We start from the raw sequence: 18,680 nt of genomic DNA on the forward strand, positions 1-18,680 counted from the left end.
CGTTGATGGGTGTACACAAACGTTTGACGAGGTGTCAAACGAGGTGTACACAACCGTTGATGGGGTGTACACAACCGTTGATGGGGTGTACACAACCGTTGATGAGGTGTACACAACCGTTGATGGGGTGTACACAACCGTTGATGAGGTGTACACAGCCGTTGATGTGGTGTACACAGCCGTTGATGGGGTGTACACAACCGTTGATGAGGTGTACACAACCGTTGATGAGGTGTACACAGCCGTTGATGAGGTGTACACAGCCGTTGATGAGGTGTACACAGCCGTTGATGAGGTGTACACAGCCGTTGATGGGGTGTACACAGCCGTTGATGAGGTGTACACAGCCGTTGATGAGGTGTACACAGTCGTTGATGGGGTGTACACAGCCGTTGATGGGGTGTACACAGCCGTTGATGGGGTGTACACAGCCGTTGATGAGGTGTACACAGTGAGGGAGAAGGGACACCAGAACCAGTTTTTATAGCGTGAATGTTTGACATATTTAGAACTGCAACTCACTTAGTGCCCGGTTATATGAGGCTATGAGGTGTTGTATAAGGCTATGAGGTGTTGTATGAGGTTATGAGGTGTTGTATGAGGCTATGAGGTGTTGTATGAGGTGTTGTATGAGGTTATGAGGTGTTGTATGAGGTTATGAGGTGTTGTATGAGGTTATGAGGTGTTGTATGAGGCTATGAGGTGTTGTATGAGGCTATATGAGGTGTTGTATGAGGCTATGAGGTGTTGTATGAGGCTATGAGGTGTTGTATGAGGCTATGAGGTGTTGTATGAGGTTATGAGGTGTTGTATGAGGTGTTGTATGAGGTGTTGTATGAGGCTATGAGGTGTTGTATGAGGTTATGAGGTGTTGTATGAGGTGTTGTATGAGGCTATGAGGTGTTGTATGAGGTTATGAGGTGTTGTATGAGGTTATGAGGTGTTGTATGAGGTTATGAGGTGTTGTATGAGGTTATGAGGTGTTGTATGAGGTGTTGTATGAGGTTATGAGGTGTTGTATGAGGTTATGAGGTGTTGTATGAGGTTATGAGGTGTTGTATGAGGTGTTGTATGAGGCTATGAGGTGTTGTATGAGGTTATGAGGTGTTGTATGAGGTTATGAGGTGTTGTATGAGGTTATGAGGTGTTGTATGAGGTGTTGTATGAGGTTATGAGGTGTTGTATGAGGTTATGAGGTGTTGTATGAGGTTATGAGGTGTTGTATGAGGTTATGAGGTGTTGTATGAGGTTATGAGGTGTTGTATGAGGTTATGAGGTGTTGTATGAGGCTATGAGGTGTTGTATGAGGTGTTGTATGAGGTTATGAGGTTATGAGGTGTTGTATGACGTGTTGTATGAGGTTATGAGGTGTTGTATGAGGTTATGAGGTGTTGTATGAGGTTATGAGGTGTTGTATGAGGTTATGAGGTGTTGTATGAGGTGTTGTATGAGGTTATGAGGTGTTGTATGAGGTGTTGTATGAGGTTATGAGGTGTTGTATGAGGTGTTGTATGAGGCTATGAGGTGTTGTATGAGGTGTTGTATGAGGCTATGAGGTGTTGTATGAGGTGTTGTATGAGGTTATGAGGTTATGAGGTGTTGTATGAGGTGTTGTATGAGGTTATGAGGTGTTGTATGAGGTTATGAGGTGTTGTATGAGGTTATGAGGTGTTGTATGAGGCTATGAGGTGTTGTATGAGGTTATGAGGTGTTGTATGAGGCTATGAGGTGTTGTATGAGGTTATGAGGTGTTGTATGAGGCTATGAGGTGTTGTATGAGGCTATATGAGGTGTTGTATGAGGCTATGAGGTGTTGTATGAGGCTATGAGGTGCTGTCGCGTGTTTTACTGGAGTGCCACTCACACACATACTTGTACTTCAGCCATCTCTCCCCCCCCCCCCCCCCATCTCGTGTGTGTGTGTGTGTGACAATGGTGAGGTCTGGTGATGTTTGTGACTAATACTGAGAGAGAGAGAGAGAGAGAGAGAGAGAGAGAGAGAGAGAGAGAGAGATACCTGGTTGATACCTGGTTGATGGGGTTCTGGGAGTTGTTCTACTCCCCAAGCCCGGCCCGAGGCCAGGCTTGACTTGTGAGAGTTTGGTCCACCAGGCTGTTGCTTGGAGCGGCCCGCAGGCCCACATACCCACCACAGCCCGGTTGGTCCGGCACTCCTTGGAGGAAACTATCTAATTTCCTCTTGAAGATGTCCACGGTTGTTCCGGCAATATTTCTTATGCTCGCTGGGAGGGTGTTGAACAACCGCGGACCTCTGATGTTTATACAGTGTTCTCTGATTGTGCCTATGGCACCTCTGCTCTTCACTGGTTCTATTCTGCATTTTCTTCCATATCGTTCACTCCAGTACGTTGTTATTTTACTGTGTAGATTTGGGACCTGTCCCTCCAGTATTTTCTACGTGTATATTATGTGGTATCTCTCTCGTCTCCTTTCTAGTGAGTACATTTTTAGAGCTTTGAGTCGATCCCAATAATTTAGGTGCTTTATCTCGTCTATGTATGCCGTATATGTTCTCTGTATTCCCTCTATTTCACTATTTCAGCAATCTCTCCTGCTCTGAAAGGGGAAGTGAGTACTGAGCAGTACTCAAGACGGGACAACGCTAGTGACTTGAAGAGTACAACCATTGTGATGAGATCCCTGGATTTGAAAGTTCTCGTAATCCATCCTATCATTTTTCTGGCTGACGCAATATTTGCTTGGTTATGCTCCCTAAACGTTAGGTCGTCGGACATCATTATTCCCAAATCCTTGACATGCTGTTTTCCTACTATGGGCAGATTCGATTGTGTTTTGTACCCTGTATTATGTTTAAGGTTCTCATTTTTACCGTACCAGAGTACCTGGAATTTATCACTGTTAAACATTATGTTATTTTCTGCTGCCCAGTCGAAAACTTTATTGATATCTGTTTGTAGTTTTTCAATGTCTTCAGCAGAGGTAATTTTCATGCTGATTTTTGTGTCATCTGCAAAGGATGATACGAAGCTGTGACTTGTATTTTTGTCTATATCTGATATGAGAATAAGGAACAGCAGCGGTGCAAGGACTGTACCCTGAGGTACAGAGCTTTTAACTGCGCTTGGACTCTATTTTATATGGTTGACTGTTACTCTCCGTGTTCTGTTCGACAGGAAACTGAGTATCCAGCGTCCTACTGTACCAGTTATTCCCATTGACCTCATTTAGTGTACTATCACACGAGAGAGAGAGAGAGAGAGAGAGAGAGAGAGAGAGAGAGAGAGAGAGAGAGAGAGAGAGAGACAGAGAGACAGAGAGAGAGACAGAGAGAGAGAGAGAGAGAGAGAGAGAGAGAGACAGAGAGACAGAGAGAGAGAGAGAGAGAGAGAGAGAGAGAGAGAGACAGAGACAGAGAGAGAGAGAGAGAGACAGAGAGAGAGACAGAGAGAGAGACAGAGAGACAGAGAGAGAGAGACAGAGAGAGAGAGAGAGAGAGAGAGAGAGAGAGAGAGAGAGAGAGAGAGAGAGAGACAGAGAGAGAGAGAGAGAGAGAGAGAGAGAGAGAGAGAGAGACAGACAGACAGACAGACAGACAGACAGACAGACAGACATAGAGAGAGAGAGAGAGAGAGAGAGACAGAGACAGACAGACAGACAGACAGACAGACAGACAGACAGAGAGAGAGAGAGAGAGCACCACACAACATACACTTCACCAGAATACAACAGTCCCCCATTGTATACCGAAGCAAGTGACCAGTTCTCTATGACCGGCATCTTTACCTACGTCACCGTCAACACGAAGCCTCTATATCACTTAGAGCTGTGTAACTACCTCATACACTTCTGAATCTTGAAAGATATTGGTGTGCGTCTACCCAGAGGTTGGTGGTGGAGACTGATAGGTCAGCCTGGCTGGCCGTGTTCTCTCCTCACTCCCTGTATGACTAACATCCTGTGAGATGTTACAGCTTCATATTACATGATCTAAGATCATCATATTACATGATCTAAGATCATCATATTACATGATCTAAGATCATCATATTACATGATCTAAGATCATCATATTACATGATCTAAGATCATCATATTACATGATCTAAGATCATCATATTAGATGATCTAAGATCATCATATTACATAATTTAAGATCATCATATTACATAATTTAAGATCATCATATTAGATCTAAGATCATCATATTAGATGATATAAGAGCTATAGTCTTTGATCTACACTGTGTTATCCTTCACACAGAAGACAGTAGCAGCACATGAGTATTATACCTGAACTTATTAATAAGAACAAGCACTTCACCAACGGATTAATTATTGTTATTATTATTACACAGATTAATCACACTAATGTGGTGCATCAATAATAAAATCCGTGGGAGGATTCGAACCTACACGGTGGGTGTTCCCAGACAACCAGGCCTCGACATGGTCAAAGGACCCCCCCCCCCCCCATGTCCCGCTCTCTCCCCCAGTTCCATTGTTTATGTTCTTGTATCAGTCGCAAACTATAAGGGTCTTGAAAACACGTTGGTGGATGTTATATGATCTATAGATCCTCAGGTTAGCCTACTCGATCCCTTGTATGGAGGATCAAGCTCACGAGATGACAAATGAGCAATTCGACCCTTTTAAGTCGCGTCTTAGGGACTATCAGATCCTCCTGATCAGGTCGTAATTTATTTCCAAGCAGGTCAGAGAACACTTTAAAAAATAGAGGTTAGGTTCCTCGACGTAGAATCGAACCCCCATATTTATATATTAACCGAGATGCTCACTTGTTCGGGGCTGCGTCCTCGGTACTTTGATGCCAGACATTTATTATACGTGGCAGGGCCTAGTAATATATGGGACAAAATGGCGAATTATGATGTCCCAGGCGACGGATTTTAGATATAAACGGGTTGGTAAGGCGCAGATAAGTGGGTGAGGCCGCGTAAGGCTATCAGGGCGGCGGAGGCGGCGCGTCGGCCCGCCATTACTGAGGTCTCGGGCTGGCCGCCCCGGCGCCCCCATCAATATTCCCGCCAAAATGGATCATTAATGACGAGTATGGTCTAAAACCTGAGAGAGTAAAATATACCTCCTCTACGACCTGAGACCTGAGGAAGACCTTAGAAAGACCGGAGAAAGACCGGAGAAAGACCTTAGAAAGACCTGAGAAAGTTCTCAAACTAAGAAAATTCTGGGGTGAGGAGTTATCTGTTGCATGTTGGCTTGGGGACCACTCCAGGGTCTTCACACACACACCGGACCACCAGGCTCCTGCATGTGAGGTGATCCGATGAAATATCTGTGGCCCAAAAGGTCACCGAGTGCTGTTTTTTTTTTTTTTTTTTTTTTTTTTTTTAGATATATACAAGAGTTGTTACATTCTTGTAGAGCCACTAGTACGCGTAGCGTTTCGGGCAAGTCCTTAATCCTATGGTCCCTGGAATACGATCCCCTGCCGCGAAGAATCGTTTTTTCATCCAAGTACACATTTTACTGTTGCGTTAAACAGAGGCTACAGTTAAGGATTTGCGCCCAGTAAATCCTCCCCGGCCAGGATACGAACCCATGACATAGCGCTCGCGGAACGCCAGGCGAGTGTCTTACCACTACACCACGGAGACTGTTGGCAGTTGGGCTAAGGGTCTGATGACCTCCGATTCTTTTAACAGTCGTTGTGGCCTATGGCTGACAGTACTGGACACGCTAAGGTGCGTGGAGCTCCTGGCTGTCGGGGGTCGAATCCTTCAGGGGTGAGGAGTTTTATGTTATATATATATATATATATATATATATATATATATATATATATATATATATATATATATATATATATATATATATATATATATAATAGTATATTTTGGTAGCAGTCTTTCTTGTAAAGATATGTTGTTGAATATGACCGAAAGTGTAAGATTAATGATTCTAACACGAATCATCTCAATATTTTTTATGTTTTTCTTCACTGTCGAGGGTAGTTGAAAAATTAACTCTCCAAAGTTCATTTTCACATAATATTTATGTTCTGATGCCTAGAAGCGTTTCACAAGGCACTCCTTACATTTTCAAAGACAGATTTACAATGCTTTAGCAAGAGCTTAAATTCTCTTAGGGGTGAGGTGGTACAGGACGTGATTGACGCTTGTCTCCTGCAGGTTGTGAGAGGCGGCGCTCAAGGGCCATGCTCAAGTGGTTGGTGACCCGGGGCCCGACCCCCACGCCCCCCGTGAAGGAGGTGGTCACCGATGACCCCCTCGCTACCCTACGGGTCAAGGCCAACGCTCACCACATCTACGCCGTCTCCAGGTCTGTGTGTGTGCCTCTAGCCTTTACACTCCTTGTGTATTATGTACAATTAACATCTTTAGTGACTAAATTAACTTATAATTATGTGTTGTTATAGTGAGGTTGTGGTCGTGTCTACTCTGGCGTGAGACGCACAGTCATACACAAATTGTTCTTCATTCTTGAATAAAAACAAGCAACGTTAGGATAAACTGTTAGGATGTCGTCCAGTACAAGAGCACTAGTCACAGGGATACAAGCCCTAAACAAGAAAATAATCGATACAGAATATTCAATTAATCATTAATATATATATATATATATATATATATATATATATATATATATATATATATATATATTTATATATATATATATTTATATATATATATATATATATATATATATATATATATATATTTATATATATATATATATATATATATATATATATATATATATATATATATATATATATATATAGTGGGTGTATACCCACCCATTGTGTATAGGGGGTATATGTATTACCACTCATCTGAGTGGTAAGTGCCATGGCCAGCTGACCCTCCCTCCAGCCTCCACCCGTCGTCAACCCTCCCGCTCAGCGCCCGCCCATGTCACAGCTCACAACAGACAGCCAGGCTTCTCCAAGCCAAGATGAGCCATCATGCAGGGCTAGACAAGGCAGATGTCAGGTGTGTGACAGGGTACTCTATATCCGGTCGAGTGACGGTCATGTATTCATTCATTACCACAACGGAGCCAGGTGTATGGGTGCTCCGTGCGCTCCCAGGGAGAACACCAGTCAACACCCCACGCACCGTCCGTCAGGTAAAACACCTGCCAGAGCTTCATTTCCACAGATAATTTATTAGAAGCTATCAAAGCAACATCGGCCAGAACCTTGCCACACATCCCTAAAGCAGCCCGCCCCCATGCAGCAGCCAAATTATCCGCCCTCCTGAGAAAGGTCAACGACTCTCCTGGAACGACCCAAGCATGGCACAACCTCCTAATGTTTGGCAACATATGTCTAGCCACCCCTGTAAGGAGAGACAAAACCTTAGCTGCCTCAGTCATCAAAGCTATAAATGATTTTCTCAGAGAGGACAACCAGGTGCGCCTTCCCACTCGCGCGAGAAACACCCACGGCAGGAAGAGCAACAGTGTCGTAGCCCAGACATTGAAAACCAGAACATCAGTCACCAAGAAAATAGAAGGAAAAACTATAGGCGCAATAAGTCATCACCAGTGAGGACTGACAGAGATGCCGCAACAGCTCAAGCCCTAAGGGAGAAACACCCACCCAGGGCTCCAAGTGAGGACGACATTCTTCAAGTGGGGGCTACTGGAGCAGAACCTCTCTGGGTGGCCGAATCTGTGGTCCATAGAACAGCCTTGCCCTTCCCAACAGGATCAGCAGGTGGGTTCACAGGACTAAACCCAAACACATCAGACAAATGCTCAACCCTGCACTGGGGAACATTGCACAGGGCCTCCTGGTGGAACTAACCAGGTTCACCAACACATGTTTAGCTGGCAACATACCATTTTGATTGTTGCCGCCGGAGGCGGCTAGTTTATTGTGCACCCCATACCCATCCTGTGAGCGGTAGCGCAAAAAGCATTACAGAAGGCACAAAAGGTCTTTATCAGACCTCATCTTAGATTATTACATAAACAATTTTATCTATCCTTCACACCTTATAGATACAATGTCAGATAGTTACAGAGAAAGTGCTATTACAAGAGCTATATATTTACAGTAAGTCATCATACATTAATGGTAGGTCTTATCGCTAATACATAATAGTTTGATCAATGGGGATATTACAGAGTCATAGGGGAGCTTCTGTTTATTATTAGTCCTCACAATACACTACTTGTTTCTGAATCTCATATGTGGTTCATCTACTGGAAGCAAAATGTGGGTACAGTGCAAGGATTTCAGGTAATTTATCCATGGTAATAAGATAGGTTGCCATATCATACAGAGTGAGCTTAGATTTATCTCTAAATGGCTCAATTTTACTACAATCCAAGATATAGTGTTCGAGTGTGTGTCCCTGTCCCCCAGTGAACATAAGACCTATCTTTTTTGGAGCATCTCTCTGAGTGCTCTAAGGATAGAGGGATCAGACCAATAGCTGTGGGCAATTCCCTCCGGCGTCTCGTCACAAAGCAGCTGCAAGAACAGTTAGTGATGCAGCGGCCAACATGCTGAAGCCAAAACAGCTCGGGTTCGGCATTCCACAAGGGTGCGAGGCGGCAGCTCACACAACTCGAGCTTTCGTTGCCAACATCACAGACGAAAAGGCCCTTATCAAGCTAGATTTCAAAAATGCCTTCAATTTGGTGTGGAGGGATGCTGTACTCCGTGCGGTTCATAGTCATTTCCCTTCCCTCTACCCTTTTGTGCATTCATGCTACAGTATGATCTAAAGCTGCTTTTTTGGCGAATATGAAATTGACTCGCGAGAAGGCGTCCAACAGGGTGACCCCCTTCCTCCTCTCCTTTTCTGCTTAGTCATCAAACACATCACAGAGGTCCTGTCCAGCGAGCTTAACATCTGGTTCTTGGATGATGGTACCCTAGCTGGTTCCCAAGAGGACATCAGAAAAATCCAGGAGCAAGGTGCAGTTTTAAGCCTCGCCCTGATCCCTTCTAAGTGCGAAATAATATGTTCCAACCAGAGCATCATAGAGAGAATAGAGGGTCTTCTGCTAAATATCCACTAAACTAAACCTGAAGACAGCACACTCCTTGGAGCTCCCCTGGGGTTGAAAGCCATCGATGAGGTCCTTGATAAAAAAATCGCCGACCTTAAGAGGATGGATGGGAGGATTGAGGATATTGATGCTCATGATGCACTCTACCTCATCACCAGATGTCTGTCCCTCCCCAGGTTAACCTACTTTCTGAGGTGTTCACCATCCTACAGTAGCTAAAAACTAGGCGAGTATGACCGGTTACTGAAATCATTGCTAGAAAAAGCCTTCAACCTCTCTCTTGATGACGTACAGTGGAAACAAGCCTCTCTTCCAGTAAGACTTGGGGGCCTCGGAGTTAGAACAGCATCGCAAATTGCTGTACCAGCCTTCCAGTCCTCGGCATCCGACGACCTTGTGAAGGAAATTCTACCTGCCTACTTATATCAGCTGGCAGGCGTGCGATCCCAATTTTACACGCTGTGCCACAGAGTGGGCCTCTCGTGCAGGCCCATCACCTCAACCACCATCCTCAAAAGCCCACAAGCAATCCAGCTGAGATGGCCCCATTGTAGACCAAGTTGCTGCAGAGTGCCTGGGTGCTGCAACAACACAACACGACATTGCTCGCCTCACAGCCCCACATGCAGGGAATTTCCAGTTAGCAACCCCAATGTCGGCAACTGGCACGCGTCTCGCACCACACGCCCTCCGAATTGCTGTGGCCCTCCGCCTTGCTGCCCCAATCCACACCATATACATAGGTATATTTGCGGCAAGGTGGTGGCTGACAGGTACGGCCACCATGGCCTACTCTGCCAAAGCACAGGGGATGGCACTCAAGGCATAGTGAAGTTAACGACATCAAGAGGAGCCTCACCACAGCTGGATGCCCAGCCGAGAGAGAACCCCCGTTACCTAACGCCCCGTAACTCTGATACTCTTATTGGTCGCCCAGAAGGTATCACAGTGGACCCCTGGAAGAATGGCAAGCAGTTGGTGTTGGACTTCACATGCATATCAACCCTGGCTAATACCTACATTGACTTCAGTGTTGCACAATCGGGTAGCACTGCCACTCACAGGGAATCAGCCAAATCCCGTAAGTACAGAGAGCTGGATCACCACTACAGTTTTGTCCCCATTGCTTCTGAGACACTCGGCGCCTGGGGGTAAGAGTGCCACCAGTTTTTTTTTGAAGGAACTGGGTTCTAGGCTAATTGAAACAAAAAGAGACCCTAGAGCTGCCAGCTTCCTTTTCCAGCGCCTCAGTGTGGCGATACAGAGGGGGAAATGCTCAATGCATTCAGGGTTCCTGCCCGCCATCTGAGGAGCTGGAGGAACTCGACAACTTATGATAATCATCTTTGTAATCCATATGTAACTCCTTTTTTGTAGCAAATTTTAAATAAACGAACATGTATGTGTATATACAAAAGAATGGGGGTGGTAGGAGAAGAAAATATTAAAGTGTTCAGTGAGAATCCACAAGGTCTTCTCTGAGTACTTCTTATTTTCTTCTCCGAGGCTATGGGTCCCCACATTTCCACCAGATGTGGTACCCTCACAACTTATATATATAATATAAATAAAGTTGTGAGGGTGCCACATCTGGTGGAAATGTGGGGACCCATAGCCTCGGAAAAGAAAATTTTCCTTAAGTACGAAAGTATTAAGGAAATTCCTGTTTCAGTTCTTCCTCCGTGGTTTGACGCTGTAATAATATTATATTATATATAATATATAATATATAGTGAGACGCGTAGGGAGGCGTTTCACAAGGCACTCCTTACATCTTCAAAGACAAATTTACAATGCTTTAGCAAGAGCTTACATTCTCTTGGGGTGAGGTGGTACAGGACGAGAATGAGATGAACAAGTCGATGAATGGATAACAATAGGCTATTACATGCTTTGTAATTACATGCACCACATTTGCCTTCTTCCAGCAGTTGGGCAATACCCCCTGTGTAAGTGACTCATTATAGATTATTGCCAGAGGTATGCTGAGGGCCTGTGCTGCTTCTGTTAACACCCATGGTGATACTCTGTCAGTCCCAGTAGCTTTAGCTACATCCAGTGATGCTTGCTGTGTTCTTCCTCTGCTGTTACCTCAATATTTAGTATTGCCAGAGGTATGCTGAGGTCCTGTGCTGCTTCTGTTAACACCCATGGTGATACTCTGTCAGTCCCAGTAGCTGTAGCTACATCCAGTGATGCTAGCTGTGTTCTTCCTCTGCTGTTACCTCAATATTTAGTAGTGTCTCATCAGAGGCTGCTTCCTCATTATAGCTCGGGGAGTTGTTCAGGCTCAGTAGTGAACACTCCATGGCAGCTGGCATTGTGCTCCTCACACATTTCTTTATCATTTTCTGTATACTGGCCTCCCCCTTTTTCTTAACCCGGTCACTTGGTCATTCCGAATGGCCCGGGATGGAGCCCGGGCCATTCGGACTACGACCCCAGAGCACTGTCCACTCAGCCGCGTGTGTGTGTGCGCGCGCGTGCCTGTGTGTGTGTGTCAAACATATTCTCGCACACTTCAAAAATATACACAGAGGTGTACCCAGCATCTTGGTGTATATACACTGTACTTGGTGTATATACAGGCCTTTAGTCCTCGACTATGTTCAGGACTTTAAGCCTTATTAACCTTCCTGACGTTGATAGGCCTTAATAACCCCCTAGAGATTGACAGACCTTAACCCCCAGATTTTTATAGGCCTTAATAACCCTCTAGAGGTTGATAGGCCTTAATAACCCTCTAGAGGTTGATAGGCCTTAATAACCCTCTAGAGGTTGATAGGCCTTAATAACCCTCTAGAGGTTGATAGGCCTTAATAACCCTCTAGAGGTTGATAGGCCTTAATAACCCTCTAGAGGTTGATAGGCCTTAATAACCCTCTAGAGGTTGATAGGCCTTAATAACCCTCCAGAGGTTGACAGGCCTTAATAACCCTCCAGAGGTTGACAGGCCTTAATAACCCTTCAGAGGTTGATAGGCCTTAATAACCCTCTAGAGGTTGATAGGCCTTAATAACCCTCCAGAGGTTGATAGGTCTTAATAACCCTCCAGAGGTTGATAGGCCTTAATAACCCTCCAGAGGTTGACAGGCCTTAATAACCCTCCAGAGGTTGACAGGCCTTAATAACCCTCCAGAGGTTGATAGGTCTTAATAACCCACCAGAGGTTAATAGGCCTTAATAACCCTCCAGAGGTTGACAGGCCTTAATAACCCTCCAGAGGTTGATAGGTCTTAATAACCCTCCAGAGGTTGATAGGCCTTAATAACCCTTCAAAGGTTGACAGGCCTTAATAACCCTCCAGAGGTTGATAGGTCTTAACAATCCTTCAGAGGTTAATAAATCTTTAATAAGCTCTAGTTGTTGATAGGTTTTAACAACCCTAGTTAACAACCTTAGTAAGCCGACCATAAAAGAGCTATACCTGACTCCCTGGTAGTCACATATAGGTACATACTCTTATGTAAGTGCATATCAACACTGCCCTTGCCTTGGGTTATTCACTCACAACAATGAGAGTTTGTGGATTGTTTGCTCGACAAACAGGTTGAAGGGCCTGCAGCGTCAAACCTTGGCCATGCGCCAGTACCCACCTTGCAGACTCCAACGACTTTTAACAAACGATAATATCATTATACGTGCTCGAGGGACGAGCGATCAGCTGTGAGGGAGGCCCCCCCCCCCCCTGCCACCCCCTCCCCCCGGGAGGGTGAAGGCTCGCGCTCTGCACCAAGTGTTGTTTGTAAACATAACATAACAAAAACATAATGTTATGTCCTCAAGGATATAAAGGATTCGCGCGCAAGCGCAGGCGTTGTTTGTTGTAAACATAACAATAATGTTATGATGGGACGTCCTCTGGAGGTGTGGGGGGGGAGGAGGGAGGGAGGGGTTAAATGATCAGGTGTTTGCAACAACGAGTCCCTCCCACACCGTGAAGGCTCGCGCGCTAGCCCGGACCTTGTTTGTAAACATTGGCTAACCACGTGGAAAGGGGCGGTGGCAGCTTGGTCAGGATTTCATAGATACTTGCTTAATTATTTATTGTTCAGCTTTTAGAGGTTATTAGGGAAACCTTACATGGTTTTCTCATGGTCGTTCCTAGTTTGGTGATCAAGGAGCTTATGATTGGATTCTTCCGGGTTATTACAGGGGTCCTGTAGCATAGTGGTCTGCGTTCTTGGCTCACAGTTGAGGAACCTGGCTTCAGTCACAGGGCAGGACAGAAACGTTTGGGTACGTTTTCAAACATTGGATACCTCTGTTCACCTATCATTAAAATACGTACCTGGGAGTTAGGCAACTGTTGTGGGTGGCATCCAAAGAAAGTTCAGTTGTTGGCTGAGGCTCCTAGGTGAACCTTACGGATTACACCTGATGCCTCTGTTTACCAAGCAGTAAATAGTTATACATGGGAGCTGTGAGCGGAGGGCGAAGTGTTTCTAAGGCCGCCAGTGTTGCACCAGAGTGTACTAAGGCCGCCAGTGTTGCACCAGAGAGTACTAAGGCCGCCAGTGTTGCACCAGAGAGTACTAAGGCCGCCAGTGTTGCACCAGAGAGTATTAAGGCCGCCAGTGTTGCACCAGAGAGTACTAAGGCCGCCAGTGTTGCACCAGAGAGTACTAAGGCCGCCAGTGTTGCACCAGAGTGTACTAAGGCCGCCAGTGTTGCACCAGAGAGTACTAAGGCCGCCAGTGTTGCACCAGAGTGTACTAAGGCCGACAGTGTTGCACCAGAGTGTACTAAGGCCGCCAGTGTTGCACCAGAGAGTACTAAGGCCGCCAGTGTTGCACCAGAGTGTACTAAGGCCGCCAGTGTTGCACCAGAGAGTACTAAGGCCGCCAGTGTTGCACCAGAGTGAACTAAGGCCGCCAGTGTTGCACCAGAGTGTACTAAGGCCGCCAGTGTTGCACCAGAGAGTACTAAGGCCGCCAGTGTTGCACCAGAGTGTACTAAGGCCGCCAGTGTTGCACCAGAGAGTACCAAGGCCGCCAGTGTTGCACCAGAGAGTACTAAGGCCGCCAGTGTTGCACCAGAGTGTACTAAGGCCGCCAGTGTTGCACCAGAGAGTACTAAGGCCGCCAGTGTTGCACCAGAGTGAACTAAGGCCGCCAGTGTTGCACCAGAGAGTACTAAGGCCGCCAGTGTTGCACCAGAGTTTACTAAGGCCGCCAGTGTTGCACCAGAGAGTACTAAGGCCGCCAGTGTTGCACCAGAGTGTACTAAGGCCGCCAGTGTTGCACCAGAGTGTACTAAGGCCGCCAGTGTTGCACCAGAGTGTACTAAGGCCGCCAGTGTTGCACCAGAGTGTACTAAGGCCGCCAGTGTTGCACCAGAGTGTACTAAGGCCACCAGTGTTGCACCAGAGTGTACTAAGGCCGCCAGTGTTGCACCAGAGTTTACTAAGGCCGCCAGTGTTGCACCAGAGAGTACTAAGGCCGCCAGTGTTGCACCAGAGTGTACTAAGGCCGCCAGTGTTGCACCAGAGTTTACTAAGGCCGCCAGTGTTGCACCAGAGAGTACTAAGGCCGCCAGTGTTGCACCAGAGAGTACTAAGGCCGCTAGTGTTGCACCAGAGTTTACTAAGGCCGCCAGTGTTGCACCAGAGAGTACTAAGGCCGCCAGTGTTGCACCAGAGAGTACTAAGGCCGCCAGTGTTGCACCAGAGAGTACTAAGGCCGCCAGTGTTGCACCAGAGTTTACTAAGGCCGCCAGTGTTGCACCAGAGAGTACTAAGGCCGCCAGTGTTGCACCAGAGTTTACTTAGGCCGCCAGTGTTGCACCAGAGTTTACTAAGGCCGCCAGTGTTGCACCAGAGAGTACTAAGGCCGCCAGTGTTGCACCAGAGTGTACTAAGGCCGCCAGTGTTGCACCAGAGAGTACTAAGGCCGCCAATGTTGCACCAGAGAGTACTAAGGCCGCCAGTGTTGCACCAGAGTGTACTAAGGCCACCAGTGTTGCACCAGAGAGTACTAAGGCCGCCAGTGTTGCACCAGAGTGAACTAAGGCCGCCAGTGTTGCACCAGAGAGTACTAAGGCCGCCAGTGTTGCACCAGAGTTTACTAAGGCCGCCAGTGTTGCACCAGAGAGTACTAAGGCCGCCAGTGTTGCACCAGAGAGTACTAAGGCCGCCAGTGTTGCACCAGAGTGTACTAAGGCCACCAGTGTTGCACCAGAGTGTACTAAGGCCGCCAGTGTTGCACCAGAGTGTACTAAGGCCGCCAGTGTTGCACCAGAGTGTACTAAGGCCGCCAGTGTTGCACCAGAGTGTACTAAGGCCGCCAGTGTTGCACCAGAGTGTACTAAGGCCGCCAGTGTTGCACCAGAGTGTACTAAGGCCACCAGTGTTGCACCAGAGTGTACTAAGGCCGCCAGTGTTGCACCAGAGTTTACTAAGGCCGCCAGTGTTGCACCAGAGAGTACTAAGGCCGCCAGTGTTGCACCAGAGAGTACTAAGGCCGCCAGTGTTGCACCAGAGTTTACTAAGGCCGCCAGTGTTGCACCAGAGAGTACTAAGGCCGCCAGTGTTGCACCAGAGAGTACTAAGGCCGCCAGTGTTGCACCAGAGAGTACTAAGGCCGCCAGTGTTGCACCAGAGTTTACTAAGGCCGCCAGTGTTGCACCAGAGAGTACTAAGGCCGCCAGTGTTGCACCAGAGTTTACTTAGGCCGCCAGTGTTGCACCAGAGTTTACTAAGGCCGCCAGTGTTGCACCAGAGAGTACTAAGGCCGCCAGTGTTGCACCAGAGTTTACTAAGGCCGCCAGTGTTGCACCAGAGTGTATTATAACACACCTGACAAAGGTCCTGGAGGCATAACTTGTGATCATGTGTACGTGAGCAACCTGTCCTCTCACCTAATACGTCGCATTTGTTACGGAGTCGATCAGTTCGTTGAAAATAGCCAGTGTTAATACAACGATAATATTAACTCTTAGATATAGATACTGTTTTAGGGGCTGTTAGGTGTTTAATCACCTTCTTTGAGAGTGGTGCGCGGGGCCGCTGTGACGGCGTGTTCACACAGCTTGAACAACTCACCTGGTGTTCTTCATATTGGGAGAGTGAACACCAGTAAGTGACGCTGAGCGTAGGTTCCCCGCCTCGGGGCAGAACTAGAGAACAACAGAGAAAGGTTCAGAAACTGTAGAGTGAACAAGGGGGGTTTCAGGTCTTGTACCACAGACTGACCAGGATCCTGTGGTCTAGTTACAGAACTGTGAGGTGACACTGAGGGTGAGGTGAGGGCTCCGTGTGTCACCCTTAACACTCGCCCTTAACACTCACCCTTAACACACACCCTTAACACTCGCCCTTAACACTCACCCTTAACACACACCCTTAACACACACCCTTAACACTCGCCCTTAACACTCACCCTTAACACACACCCTTAACACACACCCTTAACACTCGCCCTTAACACTGACCCTTAACACTCGCCCTTAACACTCACCCTTAACACACACCCTTAACACTCGCCCTTAACACTCGCCCTTAACACACACCCTTAACACTCGCCCTTAACACTCACCCTTAACACACACCCTTAACACTCGCCCTTAACACTCACCCTTAACACACACCCTTAACACTCGCCCTTAACACTCACCCTTAACACACACCCTTAACACTCGCCCTTAACACTCACCCTTAACACTCGCCCTTAACACTGACCCTTAACACTCGCCCTTAACACTCACCCTTAACACACACCCTTAACACTCGCCCTTAACACTCACCCTTAACACACACCCTTAACACTCGCCCTTAACACACACCCTTAACACTCGCCCTTAACACTGACCCTTAACACTCGCCCTTAACACTCACCCTTAACACACACCCTTAACACTCGCCCTTAACACTCACCCTTAACACACACCCTTAACACTCGCCCTTAACACTCGCCCTTAACACACACCCTTAACACTCGCCCTTAACACTCACCCTTAACACACACCCTTAACACTCGCCCTTAACACTCGCCCTTAACACACACCCTTAACACTCGCCCTTAACACTCACCCTTAACACACACCCTTAACACTCGCCCTTAACACTCACCCTTAACACACACCCTTAACACTCGCCCTTAACACTCACCCTTAACACACACCCTTAACACTCGCCCTTAACACTCACCCTTAACACACACCCTTAACACTCGCCCTTAACACTCACCCTTAACACACACCCTTAACACTCGCCCTTAACACTCACCCTTAACACTCGCCCTTAACACTCACCCTTAACACACACCCTTAACACTCGCCCTTAACACTCACCCTTAACACTCGCCCTTAACACTCACCCTTAACACACACCCTTAACACTCGCCCTTAACACTCACCCTTAACACTCGCCCTTAACACTCACCCTTAACACTCGCCCTTAACACTCACCCTTAACACACACCCTTAACACTCGCCCTTAACACTCACCCTTAACACTCGCCCTTAACACTCGCCCTTAACACTCACCCTTAACACACACCCTTAACACTCGCCCTTAACACTCGCCCTTAACACTCACCCTTAACACACACCCTTAACACTCGCCCTTAACACTCGCCCTTAACACTCGCCCTTAACACACACCCTTAACACTCGCCCTTAACACTCACCCTTAACACACACCCTTAACACTCGCCCTTAACACTCACCCTTAACACACACCCTTAACACTCGCCCTTAACACTCACCCTTAACACACACCCTTAACACTCGCCCTTAACACTCACCCTTAACACACACCCTTAACACTCGCCCTTAACACTCACCCTTAACACACACCCTTAACACTCGCCCTTAACACTCACCCTTAACACTCGCCCTTAACACTCACCCTTAACACACACCCTTAACACTCGCCCTTAACACTCACCCTTAACACTCGCCCTTAACACTCACCCTTAACACACACCCTTAACACTCGCCCTTAACACTCACCCTTAACACTCGCCCTTAACACTCACCCTTAACACTCGCCCTTAACACTCACCCTTAACACACACCCTTAACACTCGCCCTTAACACTCACCCTTAACACTCGCCCTTAACACTCGCCCTTAACACTCACCCTTAACACACACCCTTAACACTCGCCCTTAACACTCGCCCTTAACACTCACCCTTAACACACACCCTTAACACTCACCCTTAACACACACCCTTAACACTCGCCCTTAACACTCACCCTTAACACACACCCTTAACACTCGCCCTTAACACTCACCCTTAACACTCGCCCTTAACACTCACCCTTAACACACACCCTTAACACTCGCCCTTAACACTCACCCTTAACACTCGCCCTTAACACTCACCCTTAACACACACCCTTAACACTCGCCCTTAACACTCAGCCTTAACACTCGCCCTTAACACTCGCCCTTAACACTCACCCTTAACACACACCCTTAACACTCGCCCTTAACACTCACCCTTAACACTCGCCCTTAACACTCGCCCTTAACACTCACCCTTAACACTCGCCCTTAACACTCGCCCTTAACACTCACCCTTAACACTCGCCCTTAACACTCGCCCTTAACACACACCCTTAACACTCGCCCTTAACACTCACCCTTAACACACACCCTTAACACTCGCCCTTAACACTCACCCTTAACACACACCCTTAACACTCGCCCTTAACACTCACCCTTA

General features: G+C 47.0%; 1 protein-coding gene across 1 annotated transcript in view; it reads left to right on the forward strand.

The window, feature by feature from the left end:
• Positions 1-18,680, forward strand: part of LOC123753095 (uncharacterized) — a 142,466-nt gene that overhangs the window by 107,365 nt on the left and 16,421 nt on the right. The window contains exon 2 of the mRNA XM_069337341.1: positions 6,149-6,299. Within this exon, the coding sequence (XP_069193442.1) occupies positions 6,175-6,299 (125 nt within the window). The 5' untranslated portion in view covers positions 6,149-6,174. The remainder of the gene's footprint in view (positions 1-6,148; positions 6,300-18,680) is intronic.

The sequence above is a fragment of the Procambarus clarkii genome, chromosome 37 (assembly GCF_040958095.1).
Source record: "Procambarus clarkii isolate CNS0578487 chromosome 37, FALCON_Pclarkii_2.0, whole genome shotgun sequence".
NCBI classification, from domain to species: Eukaryota; Metazoa; Arthropoda; class Malacostraca; order Decapoda; family Cambaridae; genus Procambarus; species Procambarus clarkii.